The 14,506-nt window shown below is 41.2% G+C and overlaps 1 protein-coding gene and 1 non-coding gene across 6 annotated transcripts in view; one reads left to right on the top strand and one right to left on the bottom strand.

Moving 5' to 3' along the window:
• Window positions 1-14,506, top strand: part of LOC106562829 (ral guanine nucleotide dissociation stimulator) — a 131,406-nt gene that overhangs the window by 27,710 nt on the left and 89,190 nt on the right. Inside the window, exon 1 of one of the 5 annotated variants that reach the window (XM_014127853.2) lies at window positions 11,735-12,317. The exons of 1 other annotated variant lie outside the window; for it this stretch is intronic. In XM_014127853.2, coding sequence (XP_013983328.1) covers window positions 12,126-12,317 — 192 coding nt within the window. In that variant the 5' untranslated portion in view covers window positions 11,735-12,125. Of the gene's footprint in view, window positions 1-11,734; window positions 12,318-12,338; window positions 12,468-14,506 lie in introns of those variants that run through there. 3 more of the 5 variants (XM_014127851.2, XM_014127852.2, XM_014127854.2) reach the window with 3 other exon arrangements.
• Window positions 14,106-14,158, bottom strand: LOC123725302 (U7 small nuclear RNA). Its single transcript, XR_006757800.1, has one exon. It is a non-coding gene; the product is annotated as a U7 small nuclear RNA (small nuclear RNA).

The following is a 14,506-nucleotide window of genomic DNA, read 5'->3' as shown; positions in this document are numbered from 1 at the left end:
TCCTTTGAATTGGTAGGGCTGCAAAACAAAATGGTCTTGGTTGTCCTCTGATCTCCTGTGTTCATATTTAACCCAGCCCCATCTGGACTGTCCCATTCATCTGGGAATGGCGTGGGGTCTGTGTGGGGGATACCTTTAGATGGTTCAGCCCATTTATTGACCCTCAGGGAACTGGAAGAAAGGAAAAACCTGCACTCACTGAAATATTCTTTAAGTTTAATGTATTTTTTTTAGCACCAGAGGTCAGAACAAACAGACGCATTTCGGCGGCAGCCTTGATCAGCTGGCCCACGTGTGTTTCTTGATCTTAAAGATGTCCGTGGCCCTAGAAGGACTTCCTACAGGAAAGAAAACCAATTAAACTATCACGTTTGAGGTAAGACCCAGATGCAGACAACGTCAAATTAACAACAGGTTATTAATCCAACAGGGGCAGGCAAAAGACAGGTCAAGGCAGGCAGGGATCAGTAAACCAGAGGTGGGGCAACGGTACAACGGTACCAGACGGCAGGTAGGTTCAGGGTCAGTGCAGGCAGAAAAAGTCAAACAGGGAAAACTAGAAAACAGGAACAATCGAGAGACAGGAACAGAGTGTAAAACGCTAGTAGACTTGACGAAACAAAGCGAACTGGCAACAGACAAACAGAGAACACAGGTAAAAATACACAGTGCATAATGGGGAAGATGGGCGACATCTGGAGGGGGGTGGAGACAATCACAAAGACAGGTGAAACAGATCAGGGTGTGACATAAACCCAGATCGTATCAAACACACTGCAGCTATTTGGTTTCAGAAAAGTTAAAAAACACCTGGCTTATGTAAATGACTGACTTATAGTTGGGAGTGTCTCGCCCAGACTCCAGCTGTTTCAAGCTCCTTGGCTTCCTCTCTATTTATTACACCAAGAGTGATTCCACGAGACAGCTGGTTCCCTGTAACATCTTGTTTCCCCCTTAGATCTGATCACCCATGGACAAGAAGTGGCTTTGGATGGAGGAGGGTGCTTTTTTTACACAGCTGCCTTTGATTTGTTAAATTGCATTTGATGAGAGTGGTTTCTAAAACCCAATTTTAGCTCCATTACGATGAAGGACAGCACTGCTGAAAATAACACAGTGCTTTCCTTCCCTCCCCCCACCATTGCATAAGAGAGGGGTAATGGGAAATGAAATTGGACTCAAATGAATTGGCGAGAGGGTTCAATTTGGGTTTGAGGACAAGGTGAGGGCTGTCAAGCATGCACACACACACAACCTAGAAATACCTAGCAGCCTCGCGTGCAAGGCCCTCTGCATTTTTTGCACTGGTATCACAACAGTCAGGTAAGAGGGGCTGCTGGTGTATAGGGAATATGTTATAGTGTGGTATGTACAGTGCATTCGGAAAGTATTCAGACCCCTTGAATTTTTCCACATTTTGTTACGTTACAGCCTTATTGTAAAATTGATTAAATAAAATAAAAATCCTCATCGATCTACATACAAAAACCGATCAAGACGAAGCAAAAACAGGTTTTTAGATATTTTTTCAAATTTATAAAACAGAAAAACAGAAATAACTTATTTACATAAGAATTCAGATCCTTTGCTATGCGACTCGAAATTTGATCTCTGATTCATCCTGTTTCCATTGGTCATCCTTGAGATGTTTCTACAACTTGATTGGAGTCGACCTGTGGTAATGGTAAATTCAAATGATTGGACATGATTTGAAAAAGCACACACCTGTCTATATAAGGTCCCACAGTTGACAGTGCATGTCAGAGCAAAAACCAAGCCATGAGGTTGAAGGAATTGTCCGTAGAGCTCCGAGACAGGATTGTGTCGAGGCACAGATCTGGGGAAGGGTACCAAAACATTTTTGCAGCATTGAATGTCCCAATTACATAGTGGCCTCTATCATTTTTAAATGGAAGACGTTTGGAACCACCAAGACTCTTCCTTGATCTGGCCGCCCGGCCAAACTGAGCAATTGGTGGAGGTGACCAAGAACCTAATGGTCACTCTGACAGAGCTCCAGAGTTCCTCTGTGGAGAAGGGAGAACCTTTCAGAAGGACAACCATCTCTGCTGAACTCCACCAATCATGCCTTTACGGTAGAGTGGCCAGTCGGAAGCCATTCCTCAGTAAAATGAACATGAGAGCCCGCTTGGAGTTTTCCTAAAGGACTCTCAGACCATGAGAAACAAAATTCTTTGGTCTGATGAAACCAAGATTGAACTCTTTGGCCTGAATGCCAAGCGTCATGTCTGGAGGAAACCTGGCACCATCCCTACGGTGAAGCATGGTGGTGGCAGCCTTATGCTGTGGGGATGTTTTTCAGCAGCAGGGACTGGGAGACTAGTCAGGATCAAGGGAAAGATGAATGGAGCAAAGTACAGAGAGACCTCAGACTGGGGCGAAGGTTCTCCTTCCAACAGGACAATGACCCTAAGCATGAAGCCAAGCCAAATCAGGAGTGACTTCGGGACAAGTCTCTGAATGTCCTTGAGTGTCCTAGCCAGAGTCCGGACTTTAACCCGATTTAACATCTCTGGAGAGACCTGAAAATAGCTGTGCAGCGATGCTCCCCATCCGACCTGACAGAGCTTGAGAGGATCTGCAGAGAAGAATGGGAGAAATTACCCAAATACAAGTGTGCCAAGCTTGTAGCGTCATACCCAAGAAGACTGGAGGCTGTAATCGCTGCCAAAGGCAGAAAAAAAAAATCTTGTTTGTCATTATGGGGTATTAAAACAATTGAATCAATTTTAGAATAATGCTATAACATAACAAAATGTGGAAAAAGTGAAAAGGTCTGAATACTTTCATATATTTATATATTTATCATTATTATATTTTTTATTTTTGTCATTTTTATTAGAAGTACGAGGTGTCCTCATGTGTAGGTATTGGTAAGGAAAACATTGCTCTTTTGTATGTGTGTGCGTGCGACCCCGTATGGCTTTCTGTAATAGAACGTATCGTATTACGGTCAGCCAACTCCTTCACACACACACTCATACACATACACTCACACACACTGCGCAGTGACCTGACCTATCATAACATGACTAAGTCATCATTGGCTATCCTAGAAGTCACATGACTTTCTAGCAACGACTTCATATGCTCTTCCGCATATCATGGGATGTGTGTGTGCATGTGTGCCCAAGTCCTACTACTATGCTGGCATATACAGCAATAACCTGTATACCCCAGTGCTGTCAACATGGGTAATAACAGTGTGCGGGCCATCTTGTTCTATAATAGTATTCTTTATTAGCCCAGCACCTATGTTTTTAAGGATGTGCGTATGACCACAAACTTCTCTAATACAGCAATGTGTCAATGATTGAGTGTCTTTTTATAGGCAGATGAAGAGATCTGTCCCTCTTTTTCCACTATCATGTTCACTCTTAACTTGGTATTTCTGATTTGACGCAACACAAATGTTATACAAATTTTGGGAAATCCCATCATATTTTGGCAAATTTTCCAGTAGTTACTTACACTTTCATTTTCTCAGAAAAACGAATTCTAGAATTCCTCTGCATTTCCTAGTCCAAAAGCCCATCCGGCTCAGCTGTAGTACCAGCCATAGCTATAGTTCATGGATGTGGTGTCCCAGTTTCTCCTTTACTGATCAGCACCTTTTTAATGAGGACTTATTTATACTTCTACTCAACCAGGAGGGGGAGAGAGGGAGGAGGGGGAGAGGGAGAAGGAGATAGGGAGTGCAGGGGGAAGTCTATCACATCTTTAAAGAAGACCTCTGCTGTAGATTCTTGCTTTGAACGCTCAGATATTTGTCTGTGTGTGTGTGTGTGTGTGTGTGTGTGTGTGTGTGTGTGTGTGTGTGTGTGTGTGTGTGTGTGTGTGTGTGTGTGTGTGTGTGTGTGTGTGTGTGTGTGTGTGTGTGTGTGTGTGTGTGTGTGAGAGAGAGAGAGAAATAGAGGGAAAAAGAGGGAAATAGAAAGAGTGGGATGTCTGTATTGGATTCACCTGTGTGACTTAGTGAGCGTATTTTACAGTGTTGAACTTGAGTTCAAAAGATCATGAGTTTTTGTGTATGTGAATGAGGATGTTATAATGAATGTGTATGTGATCATGTATGTGTGTGGGACTGTGAGAATGTGTCTTTGTCCTCACATGGAGAGATATAACATACATTATATATACTGTACTTTGGCATACAATTACGCTAAAAACAGAACTCTCAAGACACCCCAATAATTTAAGTCCAGAGTGCAGAGCCACATTTCTGTCATGACTGGCATTCGGCTAATTTCAATCCTATTACTGTAGCAACTTTTATGTTATACAACAGTGAAGAATGTTACTGTACCTCTGTCCCTATGCTTCAAAGTGTAGCCTAGATCTAATTTGATAATTATAGAGGCAATGCACCTGATTGTATCTAGAAAGGAACTGGTGAATATGAGGGTCGCCTGGTTAATTGGCTGTCCTGTATTACCATGTTTGACCGGTATTTATGAGTTATTATCATTCATCCTATTAGGAGAGAGAGAAATAGAGAGACAGAGAGACAGCGAGAGAGAGAGATTGAGAGAGAGAGAGATAAATGGCAGTTAGACATGGGTGGTTTGGGTCACCTACACACTTAGAAAAAAGGGGTTATTTGGCTGTTTCAATAGGAGAACCCTTTTTAGTTCCAGGAAGAACCCTTTTTGGATCCACCTGAATCCAAAAAGGGTTCTTCAAAGGGTTATCCTATTGGAACAGCCGAAGAACATTTGAGGTTGTAAATATCACATTTTTTTCTAAGAGTGTACAATAGTGGGTAAGGGAACAGTTTAGGCCAGGGCATGAAGCAGGATTGATGCCTTGCATTTCAAAGCTGGTGAGCTATGCCTGGATTCCGTTCTATTTGAGTAGCTGTGTAGTAATTAGAAAAGAGAGGTGACACGGGGAGAAATGCTCTTTCATTGCCATTTCCTACACTGTACAACTATGTCTGTACTCTTTGGAAAGGTTTCCCGGATGAAAATTAAGAATCTCCATTGAAAGTGGTTTTTAGTCCAGGAATTAATCTGTCTTAATCTGCGTTTGGGAATCTGGCTTTTTGTGTAAATGTGCTATTTTCAAATACATTTCTCTCATCTGTAACCAACACTGATGTCTGACGAGCAGAAAATAAGAGGAAATCTCTGCCGTGATTCGTCCATCGGTGATGGCTAAGGTTGATAGCCCCGGCCCACACTATTATATAACGTGCTTGAGAATCTTTGGTTCAAAGCTACCCTCAAGTAGCACACAAGCTATTTCTGCTCCAATAAACATTTTATATTCTGGGATCACAAAAAAGCCAGACCGACTGATAAAATGACATCCCATAATTCGTTTCTGAACCTTACCTGCAGGTTACTGTCGAAAATGCCGAAGAGTCAAAAATATAGGCAATAATAAGCCTCCACAGAGCAGTGGTGGAAAAAGTACCCAAATCTCATACTTGAGTAAAAGTAAAGATACCTTAATAGAAAACGACTCAAGTAAAAGTGAAAGTCACCCAGTAAAATACTACTTGAGTAAAAGTCTAAAAGTATTTGGTTTTAAGTATACTTAAGTATCAAAAGTAAAAGTATAAATCATTTCACATTCCTTATATTAAGCAAACCAGATAGCACCATTTTCTTGTTTTTGTTTTTTTATGTATAGCCAGGGGCACACTCCAACACTCAGACATAATTTACAAACAAAGCATGTGTTTAGTGAATCCGCCAGATCAGACTCAGTAGGGATGACAAGGGAAGTTCTCTTGATAAGTGTGTGAATTTAACCTTTTTTTTTGTCCTGCTAAGCATTCAAAATGTAACGAGTACTTTTGGGTGTCAGGGAAAATGTATGGAGTAAAAAGTACATAATTTTCTTTAGGAATGTAGTGAAGTAAAAGTTGTCAAAAAATATGAACAGTAAAGTATAGTACAGATACCCCAAAAATGTCTTGATAAGTAGTACTTTAAAGTATTTTTACTTAAGATCGGACCCTTTTTTTTACATTTTCATCTAAAATGATACCCATATCTAACTGCCTGTAGCTCAGGACCTGAAGCAAGGATATGCATATTCTTGATTACATTTGAAAGGAAACACTTTGAAGTTTGTGGAAGTGTGAAATTAATGTAGGAGAATATAACACATTAGATCTGGTAAAAGATAATACAAAAAAAAAATGCGTTTTCAATTATTTTATTTTTTAATCACCTTTGAAATGGAAGAGAAAGGCCTTAGTATAATATTGGAGTTTAGACTAAATTTAGATGCTGTTCACTAGATGGCAGCAGTGTATGTGCAAAGTTTCAGACTGATCCAGTGAAGCGTTGTAATACTGCACAAAATGTTGTATCAAGTCTGCCCAAATGTGCCGAATTGGTCAATTGATACATTTTCAACTACATGACTATAGAGAACATAAAACATGATATGGTAATAAAAAATGATATGGCAATAAAAAATGTAAATTTACACACTCCCAGGAAGGTCATACACGATGGAAAATTAGCTTCCCTATAGAAAAGACACTAACCTTCACACATCTAGATGACCGGGCGGTTGGGTGTGGGGCCAGAAACAGCAGGGGTTCAAACTTTAGAACCCAGTTCCTACATTTGAATATAAAATGGATTTTATCAAACAAAACAATACTACATTTTATCTCTGGGACCCTCAGGATGACAAATCAGAGCAAGATTACTGAATGTAAGTACATTATTTACCTTCAGAGGTGAATGTATCAAACCAAGTGCCGTGATAAAAGTTTTTTGTTGTTGTGCACTCTCCTCAAGCAATAGAATGGTATTTTTTTACTGTAATACCTACAGTAAATTGGACAGTGCAGTTAGAATAACAAGAACTTAAGCTTTCTGCACATATAAGACATGTCTATGTCCTGGAAAGTTGGATGTTACTTACAACGTCATTCTAGTCACATTAGCGCACGTTAGCAACAACCGTCCCAGTATAGGGACACCGATCCCATAGAGGTTAAGTACTTTACACCACTGCTTCCCTCCCCTCATTTCCATCTCTCTGTCTGGCCTCTCTCTTCCTCTCCTAGTTTCCGGTCCATTTGACCAAACAACAAGGAAGTCATATACTGTACACTGGGTTGTCACTTAGTGCAGTGGCTGAGTTGACATGACTTAAGTGATCGCAAGGGCAGTGTGCCACCGTACCATTTATCTCTCATGTAAGAGTGCAGGGGGCTGTGTACTACTCACCCGTGATTTCATGTTATTGAAGTCATCCCCCTGCCAATAGTAAACTGAAGCCTGCAGCAAAAATGTTCTACAGCGATTACCTATTGGAACAAGCAGGGAAAGTCAAAAGGAGTATAAACGCTTTTTCTCTGGTGTGTGCGCGCACACACACATACACACACACTCACAGACGCACAATAAATACATACAGTGCATCGGAAGTATTCAGACCCCTTGACTTTTTCCATATTTTGTTACGTTACAGCAGGGGCGCAACTTTGGTTTAGAGGTGTGGGGGGGAAATTATTATAATTTTTTCATATATTTTCTTTATTAAGTCGGATAAACACTCCAAACAGCCTACCCGACCGCTCGGATGTGTCCACGTGGTCCTAAAGCACACCCGTGCCTCGTTTTCTATCACATTCCAATGATAAAACTGGGGTGGACAAAAATGCAATTTTACAATTTAGGGGGACATGTCCCCCATGTCCCCAGTGAAAGTTGTGCCCCTGCTTTACAGCCTTATTATAAAATGGATGAAATAGTTTTTTTCTCCCCTCATCAATCTACACACAATACCCCATAATGACAAACCAAAAACAGGTTTTAGAAATTGTTGCAAAAAACGTAAATATCACATTTACGTAAGTATTCAGACCCTTTGCTTTGAGACTTGAAATTGAGTTTAAGTGTATCCTGTTTCCATTGATCATCCTTGAGATGTTTCTACAACTTGATTGGAGTCCACCTGTGGTAAATTCAATTGATTGGACATGATTTGGAAAAGCACACTCCTTTCTGTAGAAGGTCCACAGTTGACAGTACATGTCAGAGCAAAAACCAAGCCATGAGGTCAAAGGAATTGTTCGTGGAGCTCAGAGACATCATTGTGTCGAGGCATAAATCTGGGTAAGGGTACCAAAAAAAAGGGTCTGAGTACTTTCTGAAAACGCTGTACGTTTATTACATGTTTCATTACAATAAGACATTCACAATTATGCAAAGGTACAATCTCATACTCACTTAGAAACCCACCCATGACCTCAGTTTATCACTGTAGACAGCAGGACCCCAACATCCTCCGTCACCAAACCCCCTTTCCCCCTCCTCTCCCTTCTCTTTCGTCACATTCCTCAGCCTCTCTAAATTTATTTTCAGCAGTGTTGGAAGCTACTCTGAAAAGATAGTTTACCAAGCTACGAATTTCTTCACACTGAAAGTAGCTACACTAAAGCTACCCATATGAAAAATATAGTTTACTTAACCAGAGTTACTTTGAAAAAGTAGTTCACTACAAAATTGTCATAAGTCAATCTGAAATGTCATAGACAACAAATTGCAAGAACAGTTCACTTTGGTGTAAAATTAACAGAATTTGTAATTTAGTCTATTAACACCCAAAAATATATTTAAAGTGAAATTAGGCAGATCTGATTCCGAAATAGAAAATAAATTATTGCGTACTTCATCCATATTTTATTTTTGCAAAAAAAAGTAGCGTGTTCTTCCAGTAATTATCATACCGCTTACATGGCAAAAAAAGTTATTAACTACTGAAAACACTACCTAGATTTGAATATAGTTCATTTACCACCAAAGTTCTGCAAAATGTTGTTAAATTACTAGTTGAACTACATATAAACTCAGCAAAAAAAGAAACATCCCTTTTTCAGGACCCTGTCTTTCAAAGATAATTTGTAAAAAATCCAAATAACTAAACAGATCTTCATTGTAAAGGGTTTAAACACTGTTTCCCATGCTTGTTCAATGAACCATAAACAATTAATGAACATGCACCTGTGGAACGGTCGTTAAGACACTAACAGCTTACAGACGGTAGGCAATTAAGGTCAGTTATGAAAACTTAGGACACTAAAGAGGCCTTTCTACTGACTCTAGAAAACACCAAAAGAAAGATGCCCAGGGTCCCTGCTTATCTGTGTGAACGTGCCTTAGGCATGCTGCAAGGAGACATGAGGACTGTAGATGTGGCCAAAGCAATAAATTGCAATGTCCGTACTGTGAGACGCCTAAGACAGCGCTACAGGGAGACAGGACGGACAGCTGATCGTCCTCGCAGTGGCAGACGACGTGTAACAACACCTGCACAGGATCGGTACATCCGAATATCACACCTGCGGGACAGGTACAGGATGGCAACAACAACTGCCCGAGTTACACCAGGAACGCACAATCCCTCCATCAGTGCTCAGACTGTCCGCAATAGGCTGAGAGAGGCTGGACTGAGGGCTTGTAGGCCTGTTGTAAGGCAGGTCCTCACCAGACATCACCGGCAACAACGTTGCCTATGGGCACAAACCCACCGTCTCTGGACCAGACAGGACTGGCAAAAAGTGCTCCACACTGACAAGTCACGGTTTTGTCTCACCAGCGGTGATGGTCAGATTCGCGTTTATCGTCGAAGGAATGAGCGTTACACCAAGGCCTGTACTCTGGAGCGGGATCGATTTGGAGGTGGAGGGTCTGTCATGGTCTGGGGCGGTGTGTCACAGCATCATCGGACTGAGCTTGTTGTCATTGCAGGCAATCTCAACACTGTGCATTACAGGGAAGACATCCTCCTCCCTCATGTGGTACCCTTCCTGCAGGCTCATCCTGACATGACCCTCCAGCATGACAATGCCACCAGCCATACTGCTTGTTCTGTGCGTGATTTCCTGCAAGACAGGAATGTCAGTGTTCTGCCATGGCCAGTGAAGAGCCCAGATCTCAATCCCATTGAGCACGTCTGGGACCTGTTGGATCGGAAGGTGAGGGCTTGGGCCATTTCCCCCAGAAATGTTCAGGAACTTGCAGGTGCCTTGGTGGAAGAGTGGGGTAACATCTCACAGTAAGAACTGGCAAATCTGGTGCAGTCCATGAGGAGGAGATGCACTGCAGTACTTAATGCAGCTGGTGGCCACACCAGATACTGACTGCTACTTTTGATTTTGACCCCCCTTTGTTCAGGGACACATTATTCCATTTCTGTTAGTCAAATGTGTGTGGAACTTGTTCAGTTTATGTCTCAGTTGTTGAATCTTGTTATGTTCATACAAATATTTACACATGTTAAATTTGCTGAAAATGAGGACGTTTCTTTTTTTTAGTTCACTACTACCCAACCCTGGTTTTCAGCCTGTGCTTACTGGCAGTGAGTCGGCCTACTCAGTCCACGCATAACGCAAAACAGATGTAGAAAGTGGAGCAGCCAAGATGTTGCTATGGAGATGTGTGGGGGCAACTCGAGACACAAATGAGTTTGTTTCTTTCTCTGTTTTGTATTTCACTTTCACAGTGTAATTTTACACTGTGAAAGACGGTTTTTCAAACATTGCCTTTAAGCAGGCCCAGAGTAAATATGCTTCAATGCTATACAAGGGTTGGTTGTTTAGCAAAAAAACTGACGCTTGCTCAACTGTGGGGCAAAACAGCCGGGGTTGGATAGATTGTTGATAACTTGTAAACTATATTTGGTCTCCAATATTTATTGAAAACAAATAGTTGCACAATGAACACTTGTCTCTCAAATACATTGTTACAATTGTTAGCAAGTTCTCTTGCAAATATTTGCAATATTATCAGTCAAAACAACTCAAAACAAGACATGCTATCAAGAACGAGCCACTTACAATTCCACAAAGCAGTTTCTTGTCATTGTTGCTAGCTATCTGGCCATCCAGAATCATAACAACATACGGCTTTCTACCCCTTTGAAGCGTGCACATCATGTTCGTGACGTTGTCAGCTAACCCGTCTATAGTGTAATACAACATTATGTCCATTTTTTTATATCACTTTAAGGTGGTAGACAGTGAGAATGTAGGTTTGAATGTAGGCTTAAAAGATTTGTTAGAAATGTTTAACAGATGGTTTTGGGAAGAGCACCACCCTTATAAATCACAATTCATGCTCTGGCATGCATACTGCACAGTAGAGCTATAGACACTATTATAAACTGGGTGGTTCGAGCCCTGAATGCTGATTGGCTGACAGCCGTGATATATCAGTCCATATACCACTGCTCTAATGACATTGGTAACCAGTTTATAATAGCAAAAATGCACCTCAGGTGTTTGTGGTAAATGGCCAATACACTGTACCTTGGCTAAGGGCTGTATCCAGTTGCATCGTGACTAAGAACAGCCCTTAGCCGCGGTATATTGCCCATAGTGGCAAAAGAGCCTAATATTGCTCTCATGGAATGGATGTCATTTCTTGATAGAAGGATACAGATCTATCATAGAAATCAAGGGCTATTTGCAAGTGAAAACTGAAAAGGTCATGAGACATTTTGCCCAGTTGTTTACATTTCTTTTGGTGGCCACCTTATGCATAGGCCCTTATACTCCCGAGTGGCGCAGCAGTCTAAAGCACTGCATCTCAGTGCAAGAGGCATCACTACAGTCCCTGGATCGAATCCAGGCTGTATCACATCCGGCCGTGATTGGGAGTCCCATAGGGCAGAGCGCAATTGGCCCAGGTTTGGCCGGGGTAGGCCGTCATTGTAAATAAGAATTTGTTCTTAACTGACTAGTGAAATAAAGGTTACATTTAGAAATGTTAACATGAGGGTGTGAATCGTGGTAAGAGCACTAAAGTTTACTACCTATGTCCTACAGAACGACTTTCTACCCTCATCACTTTGCTGCGAAAATGACATTAGCTTCTCAAGAGAGGGCAGGCTTCCTGCGTCGGAGGAGGATCTGTGGAGGACCTTTCCAAGCTAACCCCGTCCTCGCTTCCCGCAGCAGACATACGTATTGTACACACACACAAATCGGTTTGTAGCCTACATTCTGCTTGCTTTTGTGAGAAAAAAGACCGTGCCGCCGTTTTTAACCGCATGACATGATGGAAGACTACCGCGGTGTGGGCTTCGTAACAATGTTGCTGTTGTAGCAATACAGACGGACAACACCAATGGTTTATCTAACAGTAGCTCAGTGCGAGGGGCGCATAATCAAGCTGGGTTCCCCTGATGTGATGTTCGATGCCAGCACCTGGAGGATTCGCAACATCTGGGACGCGGTGAAACTAGAGGTCGCCGGGAATGTGAGCCCCGTTGTCCTGCATAGCTTCACCCAATTGGACCCCGACCTTCCGCTGTTGGAGGTAAGGACATCACCAGTAATTTGTTCACTGCGCGCTGGGTGCACTGTACATTTGTGTGGTTCATTCATGCGTCTGGTGACGGGTCTGCTGTCGAATCTGCGACATCTGATCGAGAAGCAAGAATGGCCTATGGTTTTTAGAGGAGAAACGGTATGTTCTGATGTGTTTTGTTGTTTATTTCTGCCTTAGTGTCAATGACACAGTTACTCAAGTTCAATACATTTAAGTGCGGATGTCCTTTTGATATTCCGCAACGTTGTGAAATATACATGCTTTATTGATGAAGAATAAACATGAAACCAGTTTCATAGTATAGGCAGTTTTTATTATTTTACTTTAACTTTTGCAGGGAGTCAACATTGAGACACATGTCTCTTTTGCAAGTGAACCCTGCAAACAACATGCTGTACAAGTAATGTTTTAGTACAAGTCATGTGATGAAACTACAATAGTCCATAATGTATAGACACTCAACTAGAACTGTTATAATCTCTGCAAATAACATAACATTACTAAAATAATACTGTAATTAATAAATTGCATTAATCAGTCATATTAATCATCCATGATTGGAGGACAAGGTGACATGCATTTGAGCCATCATCAATTTGATTTGAATAAAACAATTATTTTTATATGGAACAAACACCAGTTACTAGTTATTTTCCCATCCAAATGGCATGAGGCAGCTTTTAAAACTGTGCCAGTGAGCCAGTAGAAGTAATTGATTCAACTGGATTCCAATGGGTCACCGTGTTGATTGCTGTCCAAGCAGTGTGTGTTCTACTTACCAAATAACACCCTATCTCATTGGAGATGCCATAGGTTATAGGCTATGTCATAAGGTCTCTTTGGTCCTGAGATTTTGTCTGTCACTGTTTGAGTAGGTGACAAGGGTTTATTCTGTCTGGTCTAGTGCAGCTAGTAGACACAAGCTTTGTTTTCAGGAGGCTTTTACATTTGGGTCAGTATCAACTCATCTTTATATATGTTTGTTGCTGCCATGTGTGGGCATAATAGTTTTAGTGTGTTACACATTTTGTGTGAGTTTAAGTGTGTTAGGCTTGTGTGTATTGTAGTGTGCATGTGAACGTTTGTGAATGCCATGGGTAACCACATGAAAAAATGCTATAGTAAGCTATGGGCCAAGGCCATCAGACTGTTAAACAGCCATCACTAACATTGAGTGGCAGCTGCCAACATACTGACTCATCTCTAGCCACTTTAATAATGAAAAAATTGATGTAATAAATGTATCACTAGTCACTTTATACAATGCCACTTTATATAATGTTTACATACCCTACATTACTCATCTCATATGTATATACTATACTCTATACCATCTACTACATCTTGCCTATGCTGCACGGCCATCGCTCATCCATATATTTACATGTACATATTCTTATTAATTCCTTTACACTTGTGTGTATAAGGTAGTTGTTGTGAAATTGTTAGATTACTTGTTAGATATTACTGCATGGTCAGAACTAGAAGCACAAGCATTTCGCTACACTCGCATTAACATCTGCTAACCATGTGTATGTGACCAATAACATTTGATTTGATTTGATATGGTATGAATACTGTAGTATTAATATATTTATATACTATAGTATTCACTGTAGTGTTGTTGTGGTCATGACTATAGCATACTGTAGTATTTATTATAGTGTTATAGCGAACATTATTGCAGTATACTGTAGTATTTATTGTAGTGTTTTTGCAGAAATTACTGTAGCATTTACTATAGTGTTTTTGTTTTATTATCTTTGACATATAAGTGGGGGCTTTCTCCTTGAGGAAACCTACTGGACAAATATTAAAACAGCACATTTTCCGTAAACTGTAAGTGGGTAGGACTGGGGTCTGAACGGACATCAGAGCTCCTCCCCTGTTTGATAAACTGTAGTAAGTGAAGTAGTAAGTGAAGTAACAGAGATAACCTGTAGGGTACACAATACTGTATATGTTCTATACTTGTCATTTCTGCTTTTCACTCATGGGTGCCACCTCTGGTGTCTTGGCCCTCCCACCCCTACGGGAGGGCAGCTCCCGCTCAGCCCAGTCCAAGCTCTTCTCTGTCCTGGCAACCCAATGTTGGAACCAGCTTCCCCCTGAAGCTAGGACAAAGACTATCTTAAATAATCTCACAGCACCCCACCTCACAGCCCCTGGTGTATCAT

Source organism: Salmo salar, chromosome ssa11 (assembly GCF_905237065.1).
Source record: "Salmo salar chromosome ssa11, Ssal_v3.1, whole genome shotgun sequence".
In the NCBI taxonomy this organism is placed as follows: Eukaryota; Metazoa; Chordata; class Actinopteri; order Salmoniformes; family Salmonidae; genus Salmo; species Salmo salar.
This window is presented reverse-complemented; position numbering and strand designations above follow the sequence as displayed.